Raw genomic sequence first — 27,710 nt, forward strand, 5'->3', positions numbered from 1 at the left:
TTGATTATTTATTGTGTCATTGGTCTCATGTCAGGTATATTTTGTTCTTTTACGTACTGAAGGTGCAGGACCTTTGAGATCGAGTCTGCCGTACCGTCGATTCCTTTCCGAGCTGTTTCGTCTCTAGTCGCAATGTACAGATCCTCGTGTGTGTGCCCCTGTCGTCTGCCCCAAGTCAGAAGTGTGCAGTATACCACGACGTTCTGTGGGGAACCTCTCTGCCTACACGTCCGCTTCTCGTGGTCTCGCGGTCGCGTTCTCGCTTCCCGAGCACGGGGTCCCGGGTTCGATTTCCAGCGGGTCGGGGATTTTCACCTGCCTCGAGATGACTGGGTGTTTGTGTTGTCCTCATCATTTCATCATCATTCACGAAAGTGGCGAGATTGGTCTGAGCACAGGTTGAGAATTTGTACGGGCGCTGATAACCGCGCAGTTGAGAGCGCCCCATAAACCAAACATCATCATCATCTCTGCCCACGGTATCGGTAATCTCGTTGGTCCTGATCGCATGACGTTCAGAAGGACCATTCGAGGCGACTGTCGCCCCAGAGGACAAACGTACTGGTATTGTCCTCTCGGTTAGAGCTACCAGTCGGTTATCATTAAAGTACAGCTACTGACAGAGGTCCAGTGTGGGGTGTAATTATCATATGGGATAGAACATTGGCAGATATTATAGTGCGTTAATGAGCAACAGAATTACGCTGGGAAAAAATTAGTTACAATTTTGACGACCAGGGTCAAATTTGGTGCTGTGAATGCAAGGAAGATGAAAAGGAATATTTGCATATGTATTGGATTAGGAACTGGACGTCGGCAGAGGTCAAACAAGTGACATGGGCATAATGTTGATTTTATTATTAACTTACGTATTTCTTCGGTATGAGCACTGGAGACGTCGATGAGCTTCTGCATCTGTAAAACGACATCAACAGTTGCTCGCAGCATTTCCGGTACAGTGGCCTTCAGATCAGGTAGAGACCAAACGTGTCCCTGACAAACGAGTTCGTTTAGATATCCCCAGAGCGAAAAGTCACATGGGTTGAGAGCACGTGGTCTTGCAGGCCATGCATCTGGAAAACCTCTGGATAACACGTTTGTGGAAGTTTGTAATAAACAGACCATTCACTAGGCGAGCGACATGAGGTGTTGCCTCATCTTGCTTGAAAACAGCGGTTTCCACACAGTCGCATTCTTCCAAAGCAGCACTCACATGCTCTACAAGGAGGTCTCGTTAACATGCAGATTTCACGGTAGACGTATGAGGCCGTCTGGGTACATTCTCTTCAAAGACATCTGGGCACATTCTCGTCAAAGACGAACGGAAGAAGCTTGTCAGTCCACGCCACACAGTCACATACGGCGGGTGCAATGGCTCTTCGCGCGTAAGACGACGTTTAACAGAACCCCGTATTTGGCAGTTCTGTGTATCCACTGCACCCAGTAGTGCGAAATGCGCCTTGTCACTCAGAATATTGCCCGACCACATGTCATCAGCTTCAATCCGTGCCAGAAACCGAAGAGGAAATTCAGAAGTTGGTACGGATCATGAGGTTTCAGTTGGCGCACCCTCTGGATCTTGTACGGGTACCAGTGCAAAATGAACTGCAAAACTTTCCGTACTGTTGAAACTTCCTGGCAGATTAAAACTGTGTGCCCGACCGAGACTCGAACTCGGGACCTTTGCCTTTCGCGGGCAAGTGCTCTACCATCTGAGCTACCGAAGCACGACTCAAGCCCAGTCCTCACAGCTTTATTTCTACCACTATCTCAACTCCTCGGTTCCAAACTTTACAGAAGCGCACACTCCGCTGCAGAGTGAAAATCTCATTCTGGAAACATCCCCCAGGCTGTGGCTAAGCCATGTCTCCGCAGCATCCTTTCTTCCAGGAGTGCTAGTTCTGCAAGGTTCGCAGGAGAGCTTCTGTAAAGTTTGGAACGTAGGAGACGAGATACTGGCAGAAGTAAAGCTGTGAGGACTGGGCGTGAGTCGTGCTTCGGTAGCTCAGATGGTAGAGCACTTGCCCGCGAAAGGCGAAGGTCCCGAGTTCGAGTCTCGGTCGGGCACACAGTTTTAATCTGCCAGGAAGTTTCATATCAGCGCACACACCGCTGCAGAGTGGAAATCTCATTCTGGTTTCCGTACTGTTGACCAGTGGCGGGGAGAGAGGGGGGGGGGGGGGTGGATAATTGTCGTTACACAGCTCGAGCACTAGCACCATATGGTGCTGCATGTGCTATACCGTCAGTCAACAACCTCGTCAATAAGTTTCACTACATAGCACGCCTGCCTCTTCGTGGTACCACACCATGCGCACCCGTGTTTTCGAATTCCATTATCATCTTTAAACCGTTTAATGTCATCGGTCCTCTCCTCAGACCTTTCGTACTCTCTCAATGCAGCACTTTAGTTGCCGCCGCTCGCATAAAACAGTTTCAATAACAGCGCACGTTCTGTTTCCTTGATAGCCATAATGTTCGCTCACGTCATGACTCGTGAAATGACAGCGTGAACTTCATACCGCCATACAGACAGTGCACATCGAGAGATTGGCACCAGGTGACCACAGTTGGAACTAATGTTTTTTCGCAGTGTAGATCGGTTACACATTAGCGCATTAGCTTATCTACCAAGGTTCGCTGCCACATGATAGTTACAGCTCACACTGCATCTACTTATTTGCACTTGTTGACAGCAAGGTAATGATCCACCCGGACAGTGCGATGGCGCCTGGAGCGGCACGTACTGTGTGCATGGTGATTGTCAGTGAAGCTTGCATTGATGCGGCAGGAAGAAGAGGCGTAGGAGCAGTGGTGCTCGCAGTGACGCAGGAGTGGCGCCGCGCCGTCTTTTTAGGCGAGTCTTGATGGAGAACACACGTTCACACACTGCATTCATCGTCATACGGGCCCAGCTCAAAACGTGGTGGTATCAGCTTCCGCTGGGTGCACAACACGATCGGCGCAGGTCCGCACGGCTGGTACTTTTGTTAGGAGGCATCATATTTCTGACTTGTCGAGGCCAATGGGCGTGTTCTGGTTAGAGGCCCCCATAACATAACTTTTCCAACAGATAATGCGAGACCACACGTTGATCTCGATACCGAGGATAACGAACTTCATCTAACCAGCAAACTCTGCAGATCTTTCATCCATTCACAACACCTGGTCATGTCTTACCGAGACTTGATGAACTCAGATGAAGCGGGGTGGAATGACGTTTCTGTACTTGTCAGTAGTTACGGGGTCAGGAATTTTCTTCGCTCGGGGACGGGGTGTTGTGTTGTGTTGTTCTCATCATTTCGTGATCACTGACACGCAAGTCGCCTAAATGGCGTCAGCTCAAAAGACTTGCACCCGGCGTCAACGAGCCACCACAAGACAGATAGACTGCCTTCCATTCGGTGGCCATTGAAGTTATCAGTCTTACTATTATTATTATTATTATAAATTAGATTGAATTACAGATTTTGTAAAAGTTAGAACTTCGATTGAATTACAAATTTTGTAAAAGGTTTTTAGTAAGAGTTGTATCAATTCACTCTTGCTAGCTGGCCAGTTTCTGCTTTTATTATTACACTTTTCACACAGCACTTCTCTCTGCCCGTCTAAGATGTTCAGTGAAGTTAGATCCATTCTTACTCTTTGTAGGAAATGTACCTTTTATACCCCCAAATCTCCTACAGTTTAATCACATAGCACTCAATACGTACAATAAGTTATTTTCTTATTTGCTATAATTCTTGCTGATGCAATATTAATGGCCAGCACTGCGTGTACACCAAATGAACATATTGTTATTATTATTACTCTACTACTACTACTACTTATTATTATTATTGTATACACAACAACAACCTGTGGGCATAACATACTCACAATCTCAGGTGAGTTGTAAATGTGGCAGATGTGCCTCGTCTTGCTACCCACGCGTTCTAATAGCAAAAACAAATGGACGACATGGCTCGAAGTGGTTCAAACAACGTCTGTGGACTAGTAGAAGAAGATTTTGTCGCGAAATTGGTCGCGAGATATGATGTGGGACTCATACCAGTGTACGTGGACTTGGCGTAAGTTATCTGCCTGACTGTACCTTGGGTGCAGCAGTTCGCCTTCTGAGACGATCAGTTTAAGTCAATGGCGAAATCCACCCAGGTATTCATGGACACATTTTACACAGTAGCATGTTGTGCGTCAGTCTACAATCCGCCTGGCTGCGAAACAAAGAGCATTACATCGTGTTTCTACAAAGATCTCATGCATTTACTAGACTGGCCGATCGAAGACCAGGCCTGCTACACTCCATTCAATATCTTTGGAGTAACTCTGGCGGCGAGTTTGTTTCAGATCAGCTCGGACAAAAACTGGACACCGGTGTAGAAAGTTAACAGCAGATTTCTCTAAAATAGTCAGCATTGCAATAACAGAAAAAAGAGACGCTTCACGCTATTAGTTGAAATGATTTTTTGCAAAGGAAGGAAGCTGCTGGCCACAGCATAGCCGCGGTAGTCGTGAGTGGGCTTCCCTTGCCCTTATTACTTTGATTACCTTTGCTACGATCTCAAGCGAGGCAATACTCACCCCACTACTTACCCTATAAGACGGACTGAAGAAACGAAAATCTACGTTTATGGCATTTCTAGATTTCGAGAAAGTTTTGGCGAATTTACTGGAATGCACTCTCTCAAATGCTGAATGTAGCAGGGATAAATACAGAGAGCGAAAAATTATTTACAACTTGTACAGAAACCAGACTGTAGTTACAAGGAGATGAACGGGAAGCACCAGTTGAGAAGGGAGTGAGACAGATTTCTATCCTATCGCTCATGTTATTCAATCTGTACATTGAACAAGCAGTAACAGGTAGCAAATTCGAAAGGATCTGGAGTTAAAGGAGGAGAAATAAAAGTTTGATGTCTGCGGATGACGCTGCAATTTTGTCGGAGCAGTTGACCAGAACGGATAGTGTCTTGAAAAACGGTTATAAGATGAACGTCAACCAAATTATAACAAAGGTAATGGAATATGGTTGAATTAAATCACGTCATGCTGAAAGCATTATATTAGAAAATGATACACTAAAACAGTAGATCCGGTTTGCTATTTGGGCAGCAAAATAAGTGACGATTCCCGAAGTAGAAGGAACGTGAAATGAAAACCTGGCAACAGCAAGAAAAGCAGTACCGAAAAAGAAAATTATGTTAACACTAATTTAAGTGTTAGGAAGTCGCTTTTTAAAGGTATTTGTCATGAACATAGCCTTTTACGGAAGTGAAACGTGCAAAATAAAGAGTTCAGAAGTAGACAGTAGAAGCTTTTGAAATGTCGTGCTACGGAAGAATGCTAAAGACTGTATGGGTGCGCCGAACAATCATTGAAAATGTAGTGATTCAAATAGGGGAAAAACGTATGCTCAAGTTGACTGAAAGGAGATTGGTTGATAGAAGACCGCCTAAGGGACCAGTTCTTAGTTATGTAATGGAAGAAAGTATGTCGGGCAAAAGTTATAAAGGTAGACCGAGGCACGGCTGCAGTGAGCCGCTTCACATGGCTGTAGGCTGCAGTAGCTATGCAGAGATGACGAGTACAGTGGGTAGGTGCAGGAAACCAGTCTGCGGGCTGAAGACCACATCATCAACAACAACTACAAGAACAACAACAACAACGACAACGTGCTCTCTTGCCTCACGCTCTCTACACTCACAAGGGGAGCGTCTGACATACGGGTCACCGATTTTGATCAAGTTTAGCAAGGAAGTTCTATATTGAAAATAAAATACACGTGTTTCGGCCTTTTAATAGATGCCCTCTAGTTTTTGAAGAACTCGAGGTAAAATTTGACGACGGACAGTCGTGTTTTCAATGCTATGCATGATAATGTCGTTAAAAAACAAACATTTTTATAACATGGGTTCCAAATTCAGTGATGTTAGAGTTATCAGCGTTGCTCTGTTTTCATGTTGTAGCTTGGCTACGCGTCAATGAATGTGCTCAGCAGAGCAAAGTCGGCGGTCGAGCGTCAAGGAATTAGGCCACCAAACAGCTGGGTGTTCGGTTCTTGGTCTTACATTTTTATTTTTTCGTTCCATATTTTTTTGTGTATTTGATTATATTCTGCTAACGAGGATACCTTTCGTTTTTTTTTTCAAATTTATATGTCATAGATCTATTTTTTAGCAGCGTGAATCAGGTATGTTATTCACGAACAATGTAGCGGAAAACAAAATAATGTGGTGAGATTTCGCTCGTGTGTTCCACATGGTGCTAAAAATATTTCTTTTGCCTGTTTCTATGATACGTTTCGCCACATTATTGTGACAATGCTTACGAATAGACGAACAGTTACGTTTACTTTAGGTGTATTTTTGCACTGTGTATCACGGTGAAAATAACTGTCAGAAAATTATAACATATACTTATTTAGTTATTAATCACACGTCCCGATGTTTTACTGTAAAAAAGGGCAAAGTATTGCATTATCAGTTAACACTAAAACAAACATAGACTGAGAAAAAGTCACAACGATGAATCGAATACGGCCCTGTGGTTTGGTACCCTAATTCCTTGACTTCAGACTCTCGCAACACTGAAATGACGTGTACCCGAGCTACAACATGAAGATGCAAGAACCTTAATAACATGAACATTGTTAACGTTATATCAGTTAAAATGTTTGTTTCTGGAGGATCTCTCGACGAGTATCGTTGAAAATACGGTTTTTCTTCATCAAATTTAACTTCGATGTTTTCAAAAACTAAGCGGTTTCAATCAAAAAGCCGAAACACGTATATCTCTATTTTCAATACAGGACGTCCTTCCAGACTTTACCAAAATCGGTGACCCACTTGTCAGATCGTTCCCTTGTTGGACTCGCCAATGTATTTTTTCCTTTTCAGAGAAAGACGGGCGAAGTTGATGCTACCATCGCAAGGGACATCGTAAAAAAATTAGAGTCTTTTTCGTACGAACTCATTAATCATATAAAGCTGCCACCATGTTTTGTACACTACTGGCCATTACATTTGCTACACCACGAAGATGAAGTGCTACAGACGCGAAATTTAACGGACAGGAAGAAGATGCTGTGATATGCAAATCATTAGCTTTTCAGAGCATTCACACAAGGTTGGCGCCGGTGGCGACACCTGCAACGTGCTGACACGAGGAAAGTTTCCAACCGATTTCTCATACACAAACAGCAGTTGACCGTCGTTGCCCGGAAACGTTGTTGTGATGCCTCGTGTAAGGAGGAGAAACGCGTACCATCACGTTTCCGACTTTGATAAAGGTCGGATTGCAGCCCATCGCAATTGCGGTTTAGCGTAGCGCGACATTGCTGCTCGCGTTGGTCGAGATCCAATGACTGTTAGCAGAATATTGAATCGCTGGGTTGGGGAGGGTAATAAGGAACGCCGTGCTGGATCCCAACGTCCTCGTATCACTAGCAGTCGAGATATAGGCATCTTATCCGCATGGCTCTAACGGATCGTGCAGCCACGTCTCGATCCCTGAGTCAACAGATGGGGACGTTTGCAAGACATCAACCATCTGCACGAACAGTTCGATGACGTTTGCAGCAACATGGACTATCAGGTCGGAGACCATAGATGCAGTTACCATAGACGCTGCATCACAGACACTAGCGCCGGCGATGGTGTACTCAACGACGAACCTGGGTGCACGAATGGATGAATCTAGGTTCTGTTTACAGCATCGTGATGGTCGCATCCGTGTTTGGCGACAACGCGGTGAACGCACATTGCAAGCGTGTATTCGTCATCGCCATACTGGCGTATCATCCGGCGTGATTGTATGGGGTGCCATTGGTTACACGTCTCGGTCCCCTCTTGTTCGCATTGACGGCACTTTGAACAGTGAACGTTACATTTCAGATGTGTTACGACCTGTGGCTGTAACCTTCATCCGACCCCTGCGAAACCCTACATTTCAGCAGGATAATGCACGACCACATGTTGCAGGTCCTGTACGGGCCTTTCTGGATACAGAAAATGTTCGACTGCTGCCATGGCCTGTACATTCTCCAGATCTCTCACCAATTTAAAACGTCTGGTCAATGGTGGCCGAGCAACTGGCTCGTCACAATACGCCAGTCACAACTCTTGATGAACTGTAGTATTGTGTTGAAGCTGCATGGGCAGCTGTACGTGTACACGCCATACAAGCTCTGCTTGACTCAATGCCCAGGCGTATCAAGGCCGTTATTACGGCCAGAGTTGGTTGTTCTGGGTACTGATTTGTCAGGATCTATGCACCCAAATTGCGTGAAAATGTAATCACATGTGAGTTCTAGTATAATGTATTTGTCCACTGAATAGATAGAGAAGATCCAAAGAAGAGCGGCGCTTTTCGTCACAGGGTTATTTGGTAACCGTGATAGCGTTACGGAGATGTTTAATAAACTCAAGTGGCAGACTCTGCAAGAGAGGCGCTCTGTATCGCGGTGTAGCTTGCTCGCCAGGTTTCGAGAGGGTGCGTTTCTGGATGAGGTATCGAATATATTGCTTCCCCCTACTTATACCTCCCGAGGAGATCACGAATGTAAAATTAGAGAGATTAGAGCGCGCACGGAGGCTTTCAGACAGTCGTTCTTCCCGCGAACCATACGCGACTGGAACAGGAAAGGGAGGTAATGACAGTGGCACGTAAAGTGCCCTCCGCCACACACCGTTGGGTGGCTTGCGGAGTATCAATGTAGATGTAGATACCCGTTTGTCATCTGCATTTCTTCTTAGTGTAGCAATTTTAATGGCCAGTAGTGTAGATATTCTCGAAACATTTCTTAGATCATCAGAGACCTTTTCCTAATTTATTTATTTCTCAGTGTGGGACCTTTTTAGCAGCGACAAATGTTTACTTCCAAAGTGGTGTTGTTATATGCCCCTCCCGCCGGAAGTTCGAACCCCCCCTCGGGCATGGGTATGTGTGTTTTGTCCTTAGCACACATACCCATGCTATACAGTGCTAAGCAGTGTGCAAGTCTAGGGACCGATGACCTCAGCAGTTTGGTCCCTTAGGAATTGACACACGTTCGAACATTTGTTGTTGTTTGTTTATTTATTTATTTGTTTATTTGATTTTGGCTTTTGGCTTTTGGTTTCATGACCATACAACCAACCATAGTTTAAACACATCAGTACCAACTGTCAGTTTTGTTTGTCATCTATGTACAAATTTCAATGCAGTTACAACAAAAGAAGCGCAAATTTTATAAAATTACTATGTATACACACGACTTACCTGTGTACCAAATTTATCATTAAGTCTGTCACAACAGAAGATGTATTACTTTAACTGAATTACTGTGCACAAATACACTTTCACTTTCTTATGAAATTCCACATGTATAGACAGTGGAAATTAAAATGTCCTTTGGTGCCTCTCCTGCTCCAAGTCGGCCCGTTTGACGTCCTACCCCCCCCCCCCCCCCTTAACCGACTCCCGAGAAGCAACCAAGATCTTGGCTTGGAAAAGCATTTTACACAGTGACACAACAACCCAATCGTTAGCAGGTCATTAGGATGCAAAATCAGCAAAAAGAAGTAACATTACTCCGGATCAAAGGCCACAGTGGCATCCGCGGCAACGAAAGGGGTGTTGTTCAGAGCGTATCAAGTATGTGAAAAAAATTTAACTGACTCGCTACAAGGTGAGACTATGCACTTGAACAGGGGCGGATGCGGATGAGCTGTGTTCTCCAGCGGAGCCGGGAGCGCTTATGACGACTTGCGTGACTGAGATAGCTGGCCAGATACCATCGGCCTTCCTCCCCCCCCCTCCCTCCCCCACCCTACCTCCGCAGAACGTTAATTAACGCGGCGCTGCAGTCTCTGATGCCCGGTCTGTTCGCGGGGACGTGCTGCGCGCTTCTTTTCGCTCTGCGATATTGAATACGACTGCTGCGTTCCCGATTCAATTTCGCCCGTTCCATGAGCGGCTCTAATTAACGAGATCAGTTTTGGCCGCTTCCATTAGGGCCCTTTATTCCGACCAACGAGTGGCCGACCACTCGTGCTCGTAATGCCAGTCGGGCGCTTCTGCCAACCTCCGACGCTTGCATTCCGCTTACCTGTTCTGTTTCCACGTATTCCAGTTGTCGTACAAACCCCGAATCCGTAAACAACCACCGTTTTGCACATTCACGTGGAAAAATTAAACTGAATAACGTAAACTAGACTAGTAAAAATCAACTACGCGTATAACTCGCAGGCAAAAGTATTGGTGGGAAGCCTGGGAATGAATTTTATTCAAATGAACATGAAAATGAATTAACTGACCGTTTTCTTCGTCTGGGGCCTCAGAAATGTTTCTTTTCTTCCAAACTACACTCAATTTACGAGTAATGATTTTGTTCTTTACATTTTCTGTAGCTCATACGAAAGTACTGATGGAGCCAACTAACCGCGGTTTCCATTTAAGGGAACGAGAAACCATACTTTGTTCACAGAGGCCAACTTATTAGTATACAGCATCAGTGAGCACACCGAATTTGGCTGTAGACGTTAATAGCCAGTGCTGACGTAAACTGTTCATTGAGTTGATCGCTCCCCTAGTACGAGTCCTTGGCAGCCGTAGTCAGTGTCCGGGACACGTATTGTCTGCACAGGACAACGGATCCAGTACGAACTTTCCATCCTGCTTCTGGGGAAAACCACTCGTTCGTGCGATTACTCTACGAAGTCTTACTAGAGTCCAGATTTGATCAGCGATGTCTAATCCCACCAGTACCTCGTCTCCTACCTTCCAAACTTCGCAGAAGCTCTTCTGCGAACCTTGCAGAGCTAGCACTCCTGAAAGAAGAAAGAAAGAATATTGCGGAGACATGGCTTAGCCACAGCCTGGGGGATGTTTCCAGAATCATATTTTCACTCTGCAGCGGAGTGTGCGCTGATACGAAACTTCCTGGCAGATTAAAACTGTGTGCCGGACCGAGACTCGAACTCGGGAGAGTGAAAATCTCACTCTGGAAACATGCCCCAGGCTGTGGATAAGCCATGTCTCCGCAATATCCTTTCTTCCAGGAGTGCTAGTTCTGCAACGTTCGCAGAAGAGGTTCTGCGAAGTTTGGAAGATAGGAGACGAGGTACTCGCAGAATAGAAGCTGTGAGGACGGGTCGTGAGTCGCGCACGGGTAGCTCAGATGGTAGAGCACATGTCCACGAAAGGCAAAGGTCCCGAGTTCGAGTCTCGGTCCGGCACACAGTTTTAATCTGCCAGGAAGTTTCATATCAGTGCACACTCCGCTGCAGAGTGAAAATCTCATTCTGGATGTCTCGTCCCATCTCGCACTCTTTAACGGATTTCCAAAGTATCATCCCAACCGCGAAATATAAGAACTTGAATAGTTATAAAGACAGCATTGTGGCTATTGCAGCACACGTTCATCGTTTCTTTTCACCCTATTTACCACTTTGTACAAACATTCGTCCATTAGTGCTTTTATGAAAAAAACTCTTTTATGGAACTCTTCCGAACGCAGCTTGCCAACTTTCAATAATCTACTTTTCGTTACCACTTCCTCAGTACAGAAGAATTGCTCTTGCTCTTATATAGTAACAATATGAATTATTAGCCACTCGAAAATGTAGGATCTGTGTCTAATCCTTCGACATATCTGTAAATTTATGTTGATATAGACCTAGCTGTAAGAGAGGAATAGATTGAAATCCAACAATTAAAAATTTCCGGGAGCTACACAGCAAGGAGAAGTGTACGCAACTGTCAGGTTGGTGAAAAAGTTCGTAGTGTCTTTCCATAAGTTTATTGTGGAGTAGCATCAGTACACGCAGCCTTCCTGCAAGTCATTCGTGTATTGTGTCGGCAACACGCTTCAGTTGTTGACAAGAAATGTCAGCAGCGGTGGGTACACCTCGGGGAAGTAATTCGTAGTGCACCACACTGTCATTGTTCAACCAGATGGGGAACATTACATTCTGTGGATGCACGCAGATCTTTCTTTGGGGAGTGGCCGCTATGTTTGAGCTCAACTATTTCTTTCTTTTCCTTATGTTAGCTAAAGACACCATTTCTCGTCACAAGTAACGATACAGAGCAGGAATGGTCGGTGTTCTTCACGAGCCGATTGATGACGAGCAAGCAGAGATGGACGCATGGCTACCCAGATTTTCATGATTTTGCCTTAGACCATTCGGTACCCACACCGTCGATCTTTGAACCTTCTCCACTGCATGAAAATGTCACACGATGGTGGAACCATCACAGTTCGTGACATTTGCCAGTTCTCGAGTGCAGTGATGTGGGTTATTGTGGATTGATACATTCTTCATCTAACCCCGAAGGTCTTCTTGAATGTCGAGAGTCACTAATATCAAAACGATCCTCCTTGCTACGAGAAAACCATTTTCTTTCCGTGCTCTGTCCAATAGCGTTAATCCCATACACGGCGCAAATGTTTCTGGCTGCTTCCATTGCTGTCATACTTCTACTGAACTCAAACAGAAGAATGTGTTGAAAATGTTGCGATTCTGCACTTGGCAGTCCATTTTGTAGCGTACACAGCTCCACTCACTTTCCAGAGATGACAAAATAACGATATGTAAACCCAAATAGCAAGAGTAAATTATAAATGAAAAAGACAATCAATAGATAAACCCACAGCAACCGGAATACAAATAAAACAAAAACCCCACGAACGTATCCACCAACCTAATACTTTTTTCCAAAATACCATTGTAATCTCGTTAATATTAATTTACCAATTGTTGGTAAATAATACGACTGAGGAAGTGGCTTTTCTCCTAAATTACTACTTTAGCCTTCATAAACATAAATATCGTTAAGCGGAACAAAAAAATGGCTCTGAGCACTATGGGACTTAACTGCTGAGGTCATTAGTCCCCTAGAACTTAGAACTAGTTAAACCTAACTAACCTAAGGACATCACAAACATCCATGCCCGAGGCAGGATTCGAACCTGCGACCGTAGCGGTCCTGCGGTTCCAGACTGCAGTGCCTTTAACCGCACGGCCACTTCGGCCGGCGTTAAGCGGAACAGTGATAGTCTCTTGTTGATGCAGTGCAGAGATTACGTTTCCACCAGTTGCTTTTCTTTACTCCTATGTTTAAGTTTTACTTTCAGTCGTTTACATCTTAGAAATTTCTGTATGAATGAATGAATGATTGCGACAAGATTCTGTCCAGTTAGTACCTCTTACGTTTTATCTGTAGCACATTACATATCCATGCAATGGTATCACTCGTTTGCCACGCACATCAGGCGTTCGACATTATCAGCAACTGAATCTACATCTACATCTACATCTACATCCATACTCCGCAAGCCACCTGACGGTGTGTGGCGGAGGGTACCTTGAGTACCTCTATAGGTTCTCCCTTCTATTCCAGTCTCGTATTGTTCGTGGAAAGAAGGATTGTCGGTATGCCTCTGTGTGGGCTCTAATCTCTCTGATTTTATCCTCATGGTCTCTTCGCAAGATATACGTAGGAGGGAGCAATATGCTGCTTGACTCTTCGGTGAAGGTATGTTCTCGAAACTTTAACAAAAGCCCGTACCGAGCTACTGAGCGTCTCTCCTGCAGAGTCTTCCACTGGAGTTTATCTATCATCTCCGTAACGCTTCCGCGACTACTAAATGATCCTGTAACGAAGCGCGCTGCTCTCCGTTGGATCTTCTCTATCTCTTCTATCAACCCTACCTGGTACGGATCCCACACTGCTGAGCAGTATTCAAGCAGTGGGCGAACAAGCGTACTGTAACCTACTTCCTTTGTTTTCGAATTGCATTTTCTTAGGATTCTTCCAATGAATCTCAGTCTGGCATCTGCTTTACCGACGATCAACTTTATATGATCATTCCATTTTAAATCACTCCTAATGCGTACTCCCAGATTATTTATGGAATTAACTGCTTCCAGTTGCTGACCTGCTATTTTGTAGCTAAATGATAAGGAATCTATCTTTCTATGTATTCGCTGCACATTACACATTGAGATTCAACTGCCATTCCCTGCACCATGCGTCTATTCGCTGCAGATCCTCCTGCATTCCAGTACAATTTTCCATTGTTACAACCTCTGCATCATCTGCAAAAAGCCTCAGTGAACTTCCGATGTCATCCACAAGGTCATTTATGTATATTGTGAATAAATCTACTGTCTAAGAAAGAGGCGTGTTGCTAAATTTCAGTTCATAGTGTAATGTTTAAAATAATTTACAATATTTTGGACATGTTCCATTTGGGTGTACTGAATAGCTTATGGCTGATCACATGTAACACAACGAATATCCGTGCAATAGCATCCTAGTTGAACATTGAAACACTACAATTTTTGATTGACGAAGCATTAGTTACGAAGGGATTCCAGTCGTCAGCAATGTTCCTGACACATTTAAGGAGGCCGACTCCAATGAAAAGAACATAATTGGTATACTATCTGGACCGGAAGACTTGCCTTTATTAAGTGATTTAAGTTGCTTCACTACTCCGAGGATATCTGCTTCTATGTTACCTGTGTTGGCAGCTGTTCTTGATTCTAATTCTGGTATACTTACTTCGTCTTCTCTGATGAAGGAATTTCGGAAAACCGTGTTTAGTACATCCATCTTAGTTACACTGTCATGGTAAGAAAAACTTCAGCCTTTTGCAACTACGGCATTGTTACTTCTACTTTACAATTGGAGAAAACACGCGAATTTTATGGGAAGTGAGAAGCCAAGCTACGAAAGGTTTATAACACGGTTCGGGCATTTGGCAGAACCACCTGGGTGACGCGTGCTATCACGGAGAGAAGGCATTGTGTCTTGTGCTAGCGACCAGAATCTCTTTGGATTTCCTGCCAGGTTCAGAGACAAAGTTTCTTTGTGGAAACTACTATAGCATCTCGCATTTAAGACCGTGCTAAATTTCGAATTTACTCAGGATTTGATCATTATCCCTCTTGTATGTATGGTACGCATCTCTGGCACTCGTGGATAGCCGCTGGATCGTGACGGTGTGTCTTTCGACCAAATCCCTTAAATTTGTTGATTTGCTCATTGTGTGCCCACGCGTCACCCAGGTGGTTTCGCCAGATCTCCGAACCATGTTAGAAACTTTTCGTAGCTTGGCTCGTGATTTCGCGTGAAATTCGCGTGTTTGCTGAAATTGTAAAGTAGAAGTCACAACGCCGTAGTTGCAAAAGGCTGGAGGTTTTCTTACCATTATGATAAAACATAACTGAAGTTATTATTAGCAACTGAGGAAAAAGGCGGCTACACGTATTAACAGTATCGTAGCCGGCCGCTGTGACCGAGCGGCTCTAGGCGCTTCAGTCCGGATGCACACGGCTGCTACGTCGCAGGTTCGAATCCTGCCTCGGGCATGGATGTGTATGATGTCCTTAGGTTGGCTAGGTTTAAGTAGTTCTAAGTTATAGAGGGCTGATGACCTCAGATGTTAAGTCCCATAGTGCTTAGAGACATTTGAACCAATAACAATATGATAGTGGTTTCTCTACCTGGAACCACGCCAGGCGCCTGTCGTGTTACGAGCCTGCTGCCTTTTAGGCGTTTCTAATATTTTCTGGACGCGAGCCTGCAGGCCGCACTAGTAAAAACCCGAACGGGCTGAAGCTGACCACTGTGTTACACATTTGTGGACGGTGTCTGACTCTGGAAAACGTTGGCCACCTGTTCCGTCTTTCACAGGCACCTATGAGACAAACCTGAAGGTGGTGAATCAGGACTTACGATGGATGCTGAAAGACAGTCCAGCAAAATTTTGCAGTGAGTTCTGTGGTCGCAAAACTGCGGTGGGGCCTGGCGTTATCGTGTTGTAAACATAATTTTGTCTTCTTCTCTGGTTTGACTCTGTAAATTCGGGCTTTCGGGTTAATCTGTGTCGTCTTGTCGCGTCCTCATTTGACGGTTGGTTTGGGTGCCAAGAAATCCAAAAGAACCACACACTGGCTGTTCAACAGGACTGTGCACTTCTCTTTGCTAGCAGATAGCTGTGTCTCTTTGTTGAAGAATTCGCAAGTCACCACTCCATGGACTATCTTTTAAGATTCCAGCTCATCTTTACACCACAGATGATGTCCGGTGATAATGGTCTTCAGAAAATTGTCACATTAAGCGTCGTATCGTCCCAGCAGGTGAAAAATTTCCAACCTACGGCTTTTTGTATCTCATGTAAGCATTCGCAGTACCCATTTCGCATGCAATCTTCTATAACCGAGATTGCGTAATAATTTGTCTGATGCGTTGCAGGCGCCATTCAACTGTGCACTCAGCTGGTCGTAGTCCGCCGGTCAAGGATGTTTTGATGGAGACAGTGTTCGTAATGTGGGATGGCAGCTAAGTAGCATCGACAGGGCCTTGGATTGTCGTGCACAGCTTTTATAGTACTGCTGAGACGCAGTGCCCACCGGCTAACATTATTCACGTCTACTGCGCCGTCTTCCATACAACTTCACCATGCGTCCACGGATCTCAGTTGGCGCAGTTTGTTTGGCAAAGTGGAATTCAGTGACACTTACGTCTATTATGCGCACATCGGTATCACACGCCATATTTGGAATCCCCACCGTGCAAGCTCCAACGACTGGTATTTAGGTCGTAAATGTTAATTCTCCCTGTCTGTGGCAGGCTGAGAAGGGGGTTTGCTTAATTTTATCAGCAGGGATTACTTTTATGCATTTTTATATAAGCCTGCTGTGGGGAAGGATCTTATGCACACTTTTTCTCTCTCGGCTGCGTAACCTTCCCTGACCATTCTGCCCGCTTTAGAATTGATGTTTAGGCGCATCAAAGTTCAAAGTACAATCTTTTCGATTGGATTTGAGGTCGCAACGGATAACGCAATTGTAATTTTGGGGGTGGTCAGAGAAAACTACGTCCTGCACGAATCTAGTCTTGTGGCAATAATTTTAGTAAAGGGGCAGCGTGATTAATATGATTCTCTTTTCTCAGGTATGCTTTAAATGAGCAAGCCGAGAAAGGAAATTACTTCGAAAAACAAAGTTAATTTTACTTTAACCAACATTAGACAAAAATTTACGAAGTTCCTTCTTAACAATCTTTTGAATACACATTTCACTAATTCTGCTTTGAATTTTCATTTAACTATGGACAAAGATTATTTAACTATGTTTGAATTACAAGCCGTGTTGCCTTTGATTTGCATCGTCCTGTGGAGGGAAGGAAATCTTGGAGAGCACGTGGTCACTACACTGCTATGCTGATACAGACACATGCACTAAGTTATCACTGAAATGCAAATATCGTAACTACTTCTCTATGCAGATTTTCAATGTACAGTGGCTGGCATCGAGCAGGACTCGTGGCTGGTATCTCCAGCGCAAAGTGCTTGAATACGAAACTATTCATCTTAGAAAAACTACACTCGTCACTAAATTTTCAATAAGTTGTTAAACATCGACACACGCTAGCATAAATGTTCAGCAATCGCAAAAACTGGCTACAACTCCCTTTATTAGCTTTCTCGGCGGTTGCAGTTTGAAAATATGCACCAAGTGGCGGGTCGTAACGGAAATCTCGAACGGAGAAGATTATTCTTTTACCGGATAAATTGAACAAAAATCAATAAATGGTTCTTAATTATTCAATCGCGAAAAAGCCTCTGATAAAGAAATTATTAACATTAAACATATTTAAACATTCAAATACCTTCTGATTTCGACGCAGCGTTCTGAAGGAACGTCTGGTCGCTTACCTGTCTTCCAAAAAACTCCTCGTAATCGTTGCGCGGCTCTTTCTCCCGAGCAGCGCGAGGTGGTAGGGGAAGCCCATGACCAACCTCTGGTAAGAAAACGGTTTTTTTATGCTTTCGCACCTCTGGTCGAACCCTCCTGTTCCTGCTTTTTGCCTTCCACTGTCTCTGTTAAAGTTGGTAGAAGATTCTGAGACTCACTACATCTCTGGTTCGTCTGCTACCACACTCAAAACATTCACACCTGACCACGTACTTTAAGGAGAGGTGGGGAAATGTAAATAGGGACACAGGACGTGCAAATTGTAATGAGAATAAAAGACTTTGATCCATAGTCGTTTCTACATGCATGTAATTTGGGGCTGAGATTATTTCACTGTTCATTAATTATGTAAAGCAATTTAATTTACGCTTATAATGTCTATCAGCTGATAGCAACATAACACTGATTTTAACTATGTAACGAAAACTATTGTGACGTTACAACTGCTCTTGCTATCTGTCACAGGACATTACCAGAAAAATTCAGAAAACAGTATTACACGAACATTAAGTCCCTAGGACACTAAAAGTTCACACAGAAAAATAGGAAGTCTCGTGTACTGCCACAGTAGACTGTTTTCCCGTCACGTGGCTGTGCTCGTGCAGTTGCCGCAGTGAGGGGCGGTGTGTGAGCAGTGTGTGGTGCGGCTGTTGCAGGCGCATGTTCCCCACGGTGAAGGTGCGGCTCGGCGGGCTGGACCCCAGCGCCACCTACATCGTCTTCCTGGACATCGTGCCGCTGGACGACAAGCGCTACCGCTACGTCTACCACAGGTAAGCAGCGCCAGCACTCAGCCACTGACAGAGAAAATGGCGTAAACACCAGTAAAATACAGGGTGGGAAAAATGAAACTGGCGCGAAAAATACCAAGTCCATTCAGCAAGAAAAAACCTGAAAAATTCTAAACAGCAGAACTTTGGCAAAGTCTGTGCTTCTTTGTTATTTTTTGATGGTGTTCTAGAACTATTGTCAGATGGACAATTACGGAATACGGGGAGTAGCTCACAGTTGGTTCACCTCTTACTTTAGCAACACAATGTTGATGACGTCTGTGATGTGGAATTTGGCAAGAGGGGGGTGCCCCAGGGATCAATGTTGGGGCCACTCCTGTTCCTTATTTATATAAATGATATGCCTTCTAGTATTACGGGAAAATCTAAATTTTTTCCGTTTGCTGATGACACTAGCTTGGTAGTAAACGATGTTGTGTGCAACATTGCCTCAGTTTCAAATAGTGCAGTACATGACCTCAGTTCAAGGCTTGTAGAAAATAAACTAACGCTAAATCACAGTAAAACTCAGTTTTTACAGTTTCTACCACACAATTCAACAAAACCTGACAATTTAATTTCACAGAATGGGCATATGACCAGTGAAACTGAACAGTTCAAATTTTTAGGTGTTCAGATAGATAGTAAGCTGTCGTGGAAAGCCCAGGTTCAGGATCTTGTTCAACGACTTAATACTGCAATTTTTACTATTCGAACGGTATCAGAAGTGAGTGATCGTTCGACACGAAAATTAATCTACTTTGCTTATTTTCATTCGCTATTGTCGTAGGTATTATGTTTTGGGGTAACTCTTCTCATTCTAAAAGGATATTTTTGGCTCAGAAACGGGCGGTTGGAGCAATAAGTGGTGTTACTTCACGAACCTCTTGTCGATCTCTGTTCAAGAGTGACTTTTTTAAGGGTCATGAACATTTATTTTTATCTGTTATTACGTTTGTTGTAATTTCATGTACTGACACGTTCCATGATCTTGGAGATTTTCTCTTCAATTTGGTCCTACGGAACTTGATGAGTAAATAAAAAAAACTAAAAAATAAATGTGCCTGGCAGGCCTTCGCATTGGGCATACTTTACTCACTCATGGTCGTCTCCTCCGTCGCAAGGATCCACCCCACTGCCGCTGTCGTTCCTGTTAGTGGTCCGCATTCTGCTGGACTGTCCCAACCTAGCCGTCCTGCTGCGCATTCTTAATCTCCCTGGCTCGCTACCCCTGGTGTTCGGACACGACGCCTCAGTAGCTGACAGTTTTACGTTTTATTCCTGAAGGGGGCTGTTATTCTCTTTAGTGGAGGGCCGCTTAACCTCATCGGCCTATTGAGCAACTAAAGGAACACTCTGTTGCCTCCCGTGGGCAGAGGGTCCGGCTGCGACAGTCTGGGCTTGGTGGTCCAGCCCGGCTCTCACCCTACCTGTTCTTTTACTCTTCACCCCACCACCCCTCCTCTCGCGTGATCAGTCAGACTTGTTCCTCTTGTCTCTCTGTGCTTCTCTTACCCTGTCAGTGCTGCTAGTCTTTCCTAGGCGATCTCTGAGTGAGTGGCATACCTCTGGTAAGTGGCAGACGCTGGGGATGTATGTCCCCTCAATGCACTATGCTCTCTAGGTTGTACACCTACCCTGCCTTCCTTCCTCTTTCTCTCTTTCTTCTACTTATTTTCCTTATCTCGCCTTCGTTGATCTTATGTAGACCTTGGGGCTTTCTTTCTCTGTGTTTTGAGGTTGATCTACACAGAAAAGAGAGAACAAATGCATCTAGGACTTGGACAACCTAAAAGCACATATAAACAGATAAAATACTGAAAGAGTAAATACCTTAATTTGGTATTTCTTAGAACGATCCTTTAGACAGTGTAGCCAAAGGGCATCTTCGAACACGTCAGGCCAACATCGCCTATTTTGAGAAATACCAAATTAAGGTATTTGCTCTTTCAGTATTTTATCTGTTTATACGTGCTTTTAGGTTATCCAAGTCCTAGATGCGTTTGTTCTCTGTTTTCTGTGTAGATCAACCTGAAGATGCCTAAATAAGGTTAAACGCGTAGTTGAAAAAGTAAAATAACTAAAATTGCAACCAAGACTGTTTTTAACCAGTACTACTAAATTCTATGAGGAGTTACGGTTTAGCATCTGCTTGCACACCGCACTCCTATTTTCACAACAAAGAGAGACTCTCGATGTACACTGATCAGCCAGAACATGGTGAACACAATTGACATAAACCCGGCCAGGAGATAGAAGCGCTACCTGCCGAGGAATGACTGCCAGCCAGACACACGCATGGTCGATGTAGTATCAGTGTCCGGTTGTAGAAAGGGGAAGGCGCACGATCTTTCGGAGTTTAACCGAGGGCAAATTGTGATGGTACGGACGCTCGGCATGAGCATTTTGGAAGCTGCACGACTTTTCTGGTGTTCGAGGAGTGCTGTGGTGAGCGTCGTCAGCACGTGGAGAAACCGAGGCGAAACAATGCTCGGCGGAGTACAAGTGTGAACACATAGTGCACCGAACACTCAACGATGGGCCCGCACGCCATAGCCAATGTTAACACCGTGACACCGACAACTACGACTGAAATGGGCATGTGACCATCGGCACTGGACCTTGGCGCAGTGGCAAAGAGTTGCACGATCTGGTGAATCGAGATACTTTCTTCACCGCGTCGATGGAGGGGGCGAATCCGTCGTCGCCCAAGGGAACTGCTCCTTGACACTTGTACTGCGGAACGGAGACAAGCAGGCAGCGGCTCCATTCTGGGAAAAATTCACGTAGGCACCCATGTGTCCAGTGGAGCTCGTGCAGGGCACCATGACGGCCAAGGAGTTTCGCACACTGGTTGCAGACCAGGAACACCCCTTCACGACGATCACATTTCCCGACCACAGTGGCATTTTTCAACAAGATAATGATCCATGTCACAAGGCCAGGAGTGTGATGGAGTGGTTCGAGATAAGTGGCGAGTTCCAGTCGATGCGCTGGCCCCCAACTCGCCAGAGTTGGGATGTGATTCAACATGGCGTCAGAGCTCATCGCTGCCCTCCCCGAAATTTACGGGAATTAGGTGACTTGCGTGTGAGGATTTGGTGCCAACTCCCTTACACGACCTATCAAGGCCCCATTGCTTCCATGCCACGGCAAGTCGTCGTCGTTATCCGTGTCAAAGGCGGAGATACCGGCTATTAGGCAGTTGCTCCTAATGTCCTGGTTAATCACTATACGTAGCTGAGTTCAAGTTGCCCGATTTCATCGGAAAAAGAAAATTTGAGGACCAACCCCTCCGTCACGCGCAAAATGCAACACGTAGTTGCAATATTGGCATCCAGCAACTGGATATGAATGAGCAGCCGACGCGCTACAGTTAGTGTGTGAGGTTTCAGTGTGAGTTTTTTGTCGTCAGATGCCAGTATGAACTGCTAAAAGCCGCAACAATTTTCTCGCACTTGTTTCCAAGGCCACTTCTATCTATAATGTTATAATATCTACTCTACTATATCGGTATGCATGAGACCGCATAAATACCTAATATATGCATACCTAATATGTTCCAAAACGGCGCACGTAAAAACAAGATTTTCCGATGCTCAGACCTAGGGTTCTATTGGTGATAGAAAGGTACGGTCAAGTGTTCTGGACAGCCCTTGGGATCGGGACCACTTGTATACCCTACAGAACAATCGCCTTAGCGTTACTATCCTTCAGCACAAGGTCAACGTATGAGCATTGCACATTTCCTCCTGTTCCGGCAAATCGAGTAAACCGGTTGATTATTTTTACATTTGACGTTTCCACTGTGGGACTGATGGGTATTACGGAGGAGCCATTAGTTCAAGGGCGATTCCTCGGAAAACCCTAAAAGAAGGGTTTTTCACTATATTTTCACAGCGCCAGTGGACAAAAATCCAGTCAAAGATTCCAAGACGGCTGTGCAAGACAAATGGGTGAAATTTTTGAGTAAACTTTTCAAGATGCTGAGGAAAGCAGTTGGTATCCCACTTTTCAGTCAGAGTCTTTTAAAACAGAAGTAAGTTAGCCTTTTTTGCGCTCCGATAGCAGAATTTTTCCACTGCTGTACCCCTACTACTACTACTACTACTATTACTACTACTACTACTACTACTGCTGTTACTATACCATCTGTACTACAAATCGTCTGAAATGCGTCACGGTGTACGGTCCCAGTTGCAGGCTACGTATCTAACGGTTTCGTTGGATCCAAAAATTTGATTTTAAGTGTCATATAATCACAAGCCGGATTCAGGCATTTAAAATGCTGTCACAACTAACATGTTAAGAGGTAAAATCTCAGGTTAAAAGTATAGAAGTATTACAGAAAGTGATTGTGAATATATGTTGAGGCTGTGTAACTGATGATATGCAAATTACCCACACTATATTCAACCAGTGTTTGGTAATCAGAGCACTTGGAAATTTCCAACAAACTTTAAACATGATTTCGAATCTTTTCTAAATTTTTTGATTAGTCCATGGGTGAATAATCTAAAAGTGAGACACACAAAATGTCGAACGAGTTAGAGTAGTAGTACTGCAATCTCCGAAACGCTCAGCTCGGAAACACGCACTTGCTCTTAGCATTTCAAGACGTTCCCTCTATCGGGTTCTTCATAATAAACCGAATTTTCATCCATATAAAATGTGCCTTGGCGAGCAATTATCAGGACGGGATTATGTAACGCGAAGAACATCTTGTGAAGATATGCTTGCAAACACACCTCATGATGCAAATGTGTTCTTTTCTTATTGGATGTGAGGCCCGCCAGTTACGCAAAACACCGTTTCTTCTCAGTACCCAAACATGTTTCGGCACCACTGTGCCATCATCAGTGGGTTTTCATTTCTATTTATTCTGTAATTTGAAAATTTTTGTTACATGATTATAAAATTATGTGCATCTTTAGTTGAAACAATAGATCGTTTCTTTTTGTACCTACCTTTACATTTGGTGTGCATGAATTTTCTGGATCACTTGTGTGTTAATTAATACAGGTAGCTTTTCATCTGCAACCAAACGATGTTGATGAGAAAGTTTTTTGCTGGGAGTTAACCTATCTTCTAGAATGTAATTTAGTTTGTCATGATGTTTTCGCGCCTATGTTCGTTTTTCTTACGTTTTCGTGTGGCAAGCACTTCTATTCTCCACATCATGGTGAGGTGTTGTGATGCACACGTAACTCTAACAAGTATTTTCCACAAATAGCGTAGTAAAACACTTTTCACTTCAGCAAAACACAGTGTGATTGTGGTTTGTTCTGTGTCCCAGCCCAGCCAGTGTTCATTTGTTCACCAGAGAGTTTGGCGCCAAATTTGAACTTTGTTTGCATTTTATCTTCGTGTGTGTGTGTGTGTGTGTGTGTGTGTGTGTGTGTGTGTGTGTGTGTGTTTGTGTGTGTGTGTGTGTGTGTGTTTTCAGAACGCTTCTTAGCTGCACCAAAGAAAGTGAAAAAGAAAGTGGAGATTTTGTGGCTAAAGCAGGAAATTAGGGAATTATATGCCAAAAAGAAGTCGCTCAACACTGAACTTTACCAAACACATTTAAATTTGGCCAACAAATTTACAATATCAGCTCGCTTTGAGGAAATAATAGAGAGAGAAAAGGCATATATTAAAAAAGTAATGCAAGAAAAACGAGCGAAACAAGACAGAAAACTCAACAGAATAATCGACAGCACAAAGTCACCCACTAAAAACAATCTCAACCAACAATATAAGTTCCATGACAGTATCATTAACCTAACTGACATAAATCTTATCAAACAAGAAATAAGCTTAATAGAAAAAGGACCAAAACACACGGTCTAAGGCGCTGCAGTCATGGACTGTGCGGCTGATCCTGGTGGAGGTTCGAGTCCTCCATCGGGCATGGGTGTGTGTGTTTGTTCTTAGGATATTTTAGGTTAGGTAGTGTGTATGCTTAGGGACTGATGACCTTAGCAGTTTAGTCCCGTAAGATTTCACACACATTTGAACATTTTTGAACCAAAAACACAACATTAACACAAACATATCACACAAAACAACAGAAAACCTCATAACGGAATCAGAACACATTATAAAGGAACAAGAAAGACTGAGCAGATAATCAGAACACACAAATCCACAATTATTTCTAATCACAAAACATCAGAGGAAATCACAGCCAGCAAACTAAAACAAAAAACAGAACAATGCCATAGTAACAAGAGCAGACAAAGGGAATATTACTGTAATTATGGATGAAAAAGCATGCATAGAGAAAACTCTAGATTTTCCCAGCGACAACAACATCACAAAAATGATCAATGACCCAACAGCAAGATACCAGAAAAACATTCAACAGACACTGAAAAACATCAATAATACATTCTCAAAAGGCCAGTTAAAGAGGATGACACAGGAAAATCCATAAGCAACCACCTTAAATTCCCTACCAAAGGTTCACAAGGATAATATCCCATTAAGACCCGTCATTAAGTTCGGAGCTGCTCCATCCTACCACCTAGCCCAACAAACACACACACTGCTGAAAAAAAAACTGTATACCTTCGATAACAACAGGAATCAGGAAAACTCAAAGGAGTTAATCGACAGAATCAAGAATATACACATACCAGACACAGCAACCCTCACATCATTCGACGTCACATTAATGAACACTTCCATTCCAATAAATGAAACAATCAATATCATCACACAAAGATTAAAACAACAAAGAAACACACCAGTCACACACATCAATTAAATAACAACCATACTCAAGTCCATAACATCGCAAAATTATTTTGTATCCAACAAAGAATTTTATTCTCAACATGAAGGACTACCAATGGTACCACCAATCAGTGGCCTCCTAGCTAACATTTTCATGAACAACCTGGAGATCATGATCTTCAGACACATAATAAAACCAAAAAACTACAAAGTTATATACTGGTACCGTTATGTTGATGACATAATATGCCTGATTGATGAATCACATACACACATAGAACGGCTACACTATAAAATCAACAACTTACACCCAAAATTTAACTCCACATTATAAACAGAAACTAACAACACACTACATTTTCTAGATCTCACCATACATAAAACAAACAACACGCACAACTTCACACTGTTCAGGAAACCGACAACCACAAGCACCACCATTCATAACCTATCAAACCACCCATTGACACATAAGTAAGTGAACTTCAGATTCATGCTCCACACATTAAACAGAACACCCATGAACAAACAGAACTACACACAAGAACCAAACACAACAAAACAAATAGCAGTAGAAAATGGTTATACTACCCACATGGTAGACACGTTAAATCAAAAAATATGCAAACAGTACAAAAATGAACATACCACACACACACAAATACTCACCCAGCACAGAAAAACACAAAACACAAACAATGACCACACACAAGACATAACAGAGCAACAACACACACACACACACACAAAACTAAATGGCACATATTCATCTACAATAACAAGATTGTTCACAAAATAGGCAACATATTAAAGAAACAGGGACTCCAAATAGGATACAGGATGGGGAACACAACACCGAAAAAGATCAGAACACAAGAAACACCCAGGATAAATTTAACATATTAAGAATATAGGAACTCATATGCAACACTTGTCAGTCAGAGTACATAGGACAAACATGCAGAAACTTCAAAACCAGATATTCAGAACATTTCAGAGCTTTAAAAAGCAACAGCTCCCATAGCACATTTGCTGACTACCTTGTAGCCAACAATCCCCACCCAACCACAATAGAAACAGATTTAAGAATACTAAAACCCAGCCACAGCCTATACAGCAAACTGACCATTGAAGAAGACTTCCACATACAGAAGGCAATAGCAGAAGGAAAACAGGTCTTAAACGAATCCGCTACACTCTGCAAGAGCACACTATTTAACACATTAAAGGAAGTTTACAAATAAAAACAGCACAAACAGATGAAGTCCACACACACACACACACACACACACACACACACACACACACACACACACACACACACGCACGCACGCGCGCGCGCGCGCGCGCGAAATAGATACACTAAAATCTGCAAATAAGCACCATTTACACACAAAAGGAATACCATATAAAAGACAACACACACAGCTAAGAAGCACACAGTAAACACGCACACAAAGATAAAATGCAAATAAAATTCAAATGTGGCGCCAAACTGTCTGGTGAACAAATGAACACTGATTGGGCTGGGACACACAACAAACCTCAATAACACTATGTTTTGGTGAAGTGAAAAGTGTTTTACTACGTTATTTCTGGAAAATACTGCGGAGAATGGAAGTGCTTGCCACACGAAAACGTAAGTAAAAACGAATATAGGCACGAAAACATCGCGAGAAACTAAATTTCATTCTAGAAGATAGGCTAACTCCCAGCTAAAAACTTTCTCATCAGCATCATTTGGTTGCAGATGACAAGCTACCTGTATTAATTAACACACAAGTAATTCAGAAAATTCATGCACACCAAATGTAAAGGTATTTACAAAAAGAAACGACCTATTATTTGAACTAAAGATGAACCTAATTTCATAATCTTTTAACAAAAGATGTTCACATTACAGAATAAATAAAAACGAAAACCCACTGATAATGTCACGGTGCCGAAACATGTTTGGGTACTGAGAAAAAACGGTGTTTTGCATAACTGGCGGTTCTCACACTCAACAATTTTAACTGCAAACACAGCCAACACAAGGAGCTGCAAATCAAAATGATGAATATGTGATATTTTCTGATGAGGCACATTTTCACCTCAGTGGGTGTGTAAACAAACAGAATATGCGGTACTGGAGCGATACGAACTCCAGGCAAATTCACCAGAGACCCCTGCACTCAGACCGCATAGGCATCATTCGCTCGTACTTTTTCCAGGAAAATCGTCGTGCTATAACTGTGAATTCGGATCGTTGCTTAACTATGCTGTAAGAGTTGTTCCAGCCTGCTTTCGAGGCAATGCAATTACAGGATACCTGGTTTCAACATAACGGTGCCACTGTACACACAAGGGCATTATCATGAATTTTTGAGGCAAGCGTTTCCTGGAAGGCTTATCTCTCAGATGGGGGCTGTCAACTGGCCCGAAAAATCACCGAACTTCGCCACACTGCGATTTTTTATTTGGGGTT

The 27,710-nt window shown here is 43.5% G+C and overlaps 1 protein-coding gene across 1 annotated transcript in view; it reads left to right on the forward strand.

The window, feature by feature from the left end:
- Positions 1–27,710, forward strand: part of LOC124712466 (T-box transcription factor TBX18-like) — a 247,694-nt gene that overhangs the window by 90,480 nt on the left and 129,504 nt on the right. The window contains exon 3 of the mRNA XM_047242762.1: positions 18,407–18,523. Coding sequence (XP_047098718.1) covers positions 18,407–18,523 — 117 coding nt within the window. The remainder of the gene's footprint in view (positions 1–18,406; positions 18,524–27,710) is intronic.

The sequence above is a fragment of the Schistocerca piceifrons genome, chromosome 8 (assembly GCF_021461385.2).
Source record: "Schistocerca piceifrons isolate TAMUIC-IGC-003096 chromosome 8, iqSchPice1.1, whole genome shotgun sequence".
NCBI lineage: Eukaryota > Metazoa > Arthropoda > Insecta > Orthoptera > Acrididae > Schistocerca > Schistocerca piceifrons.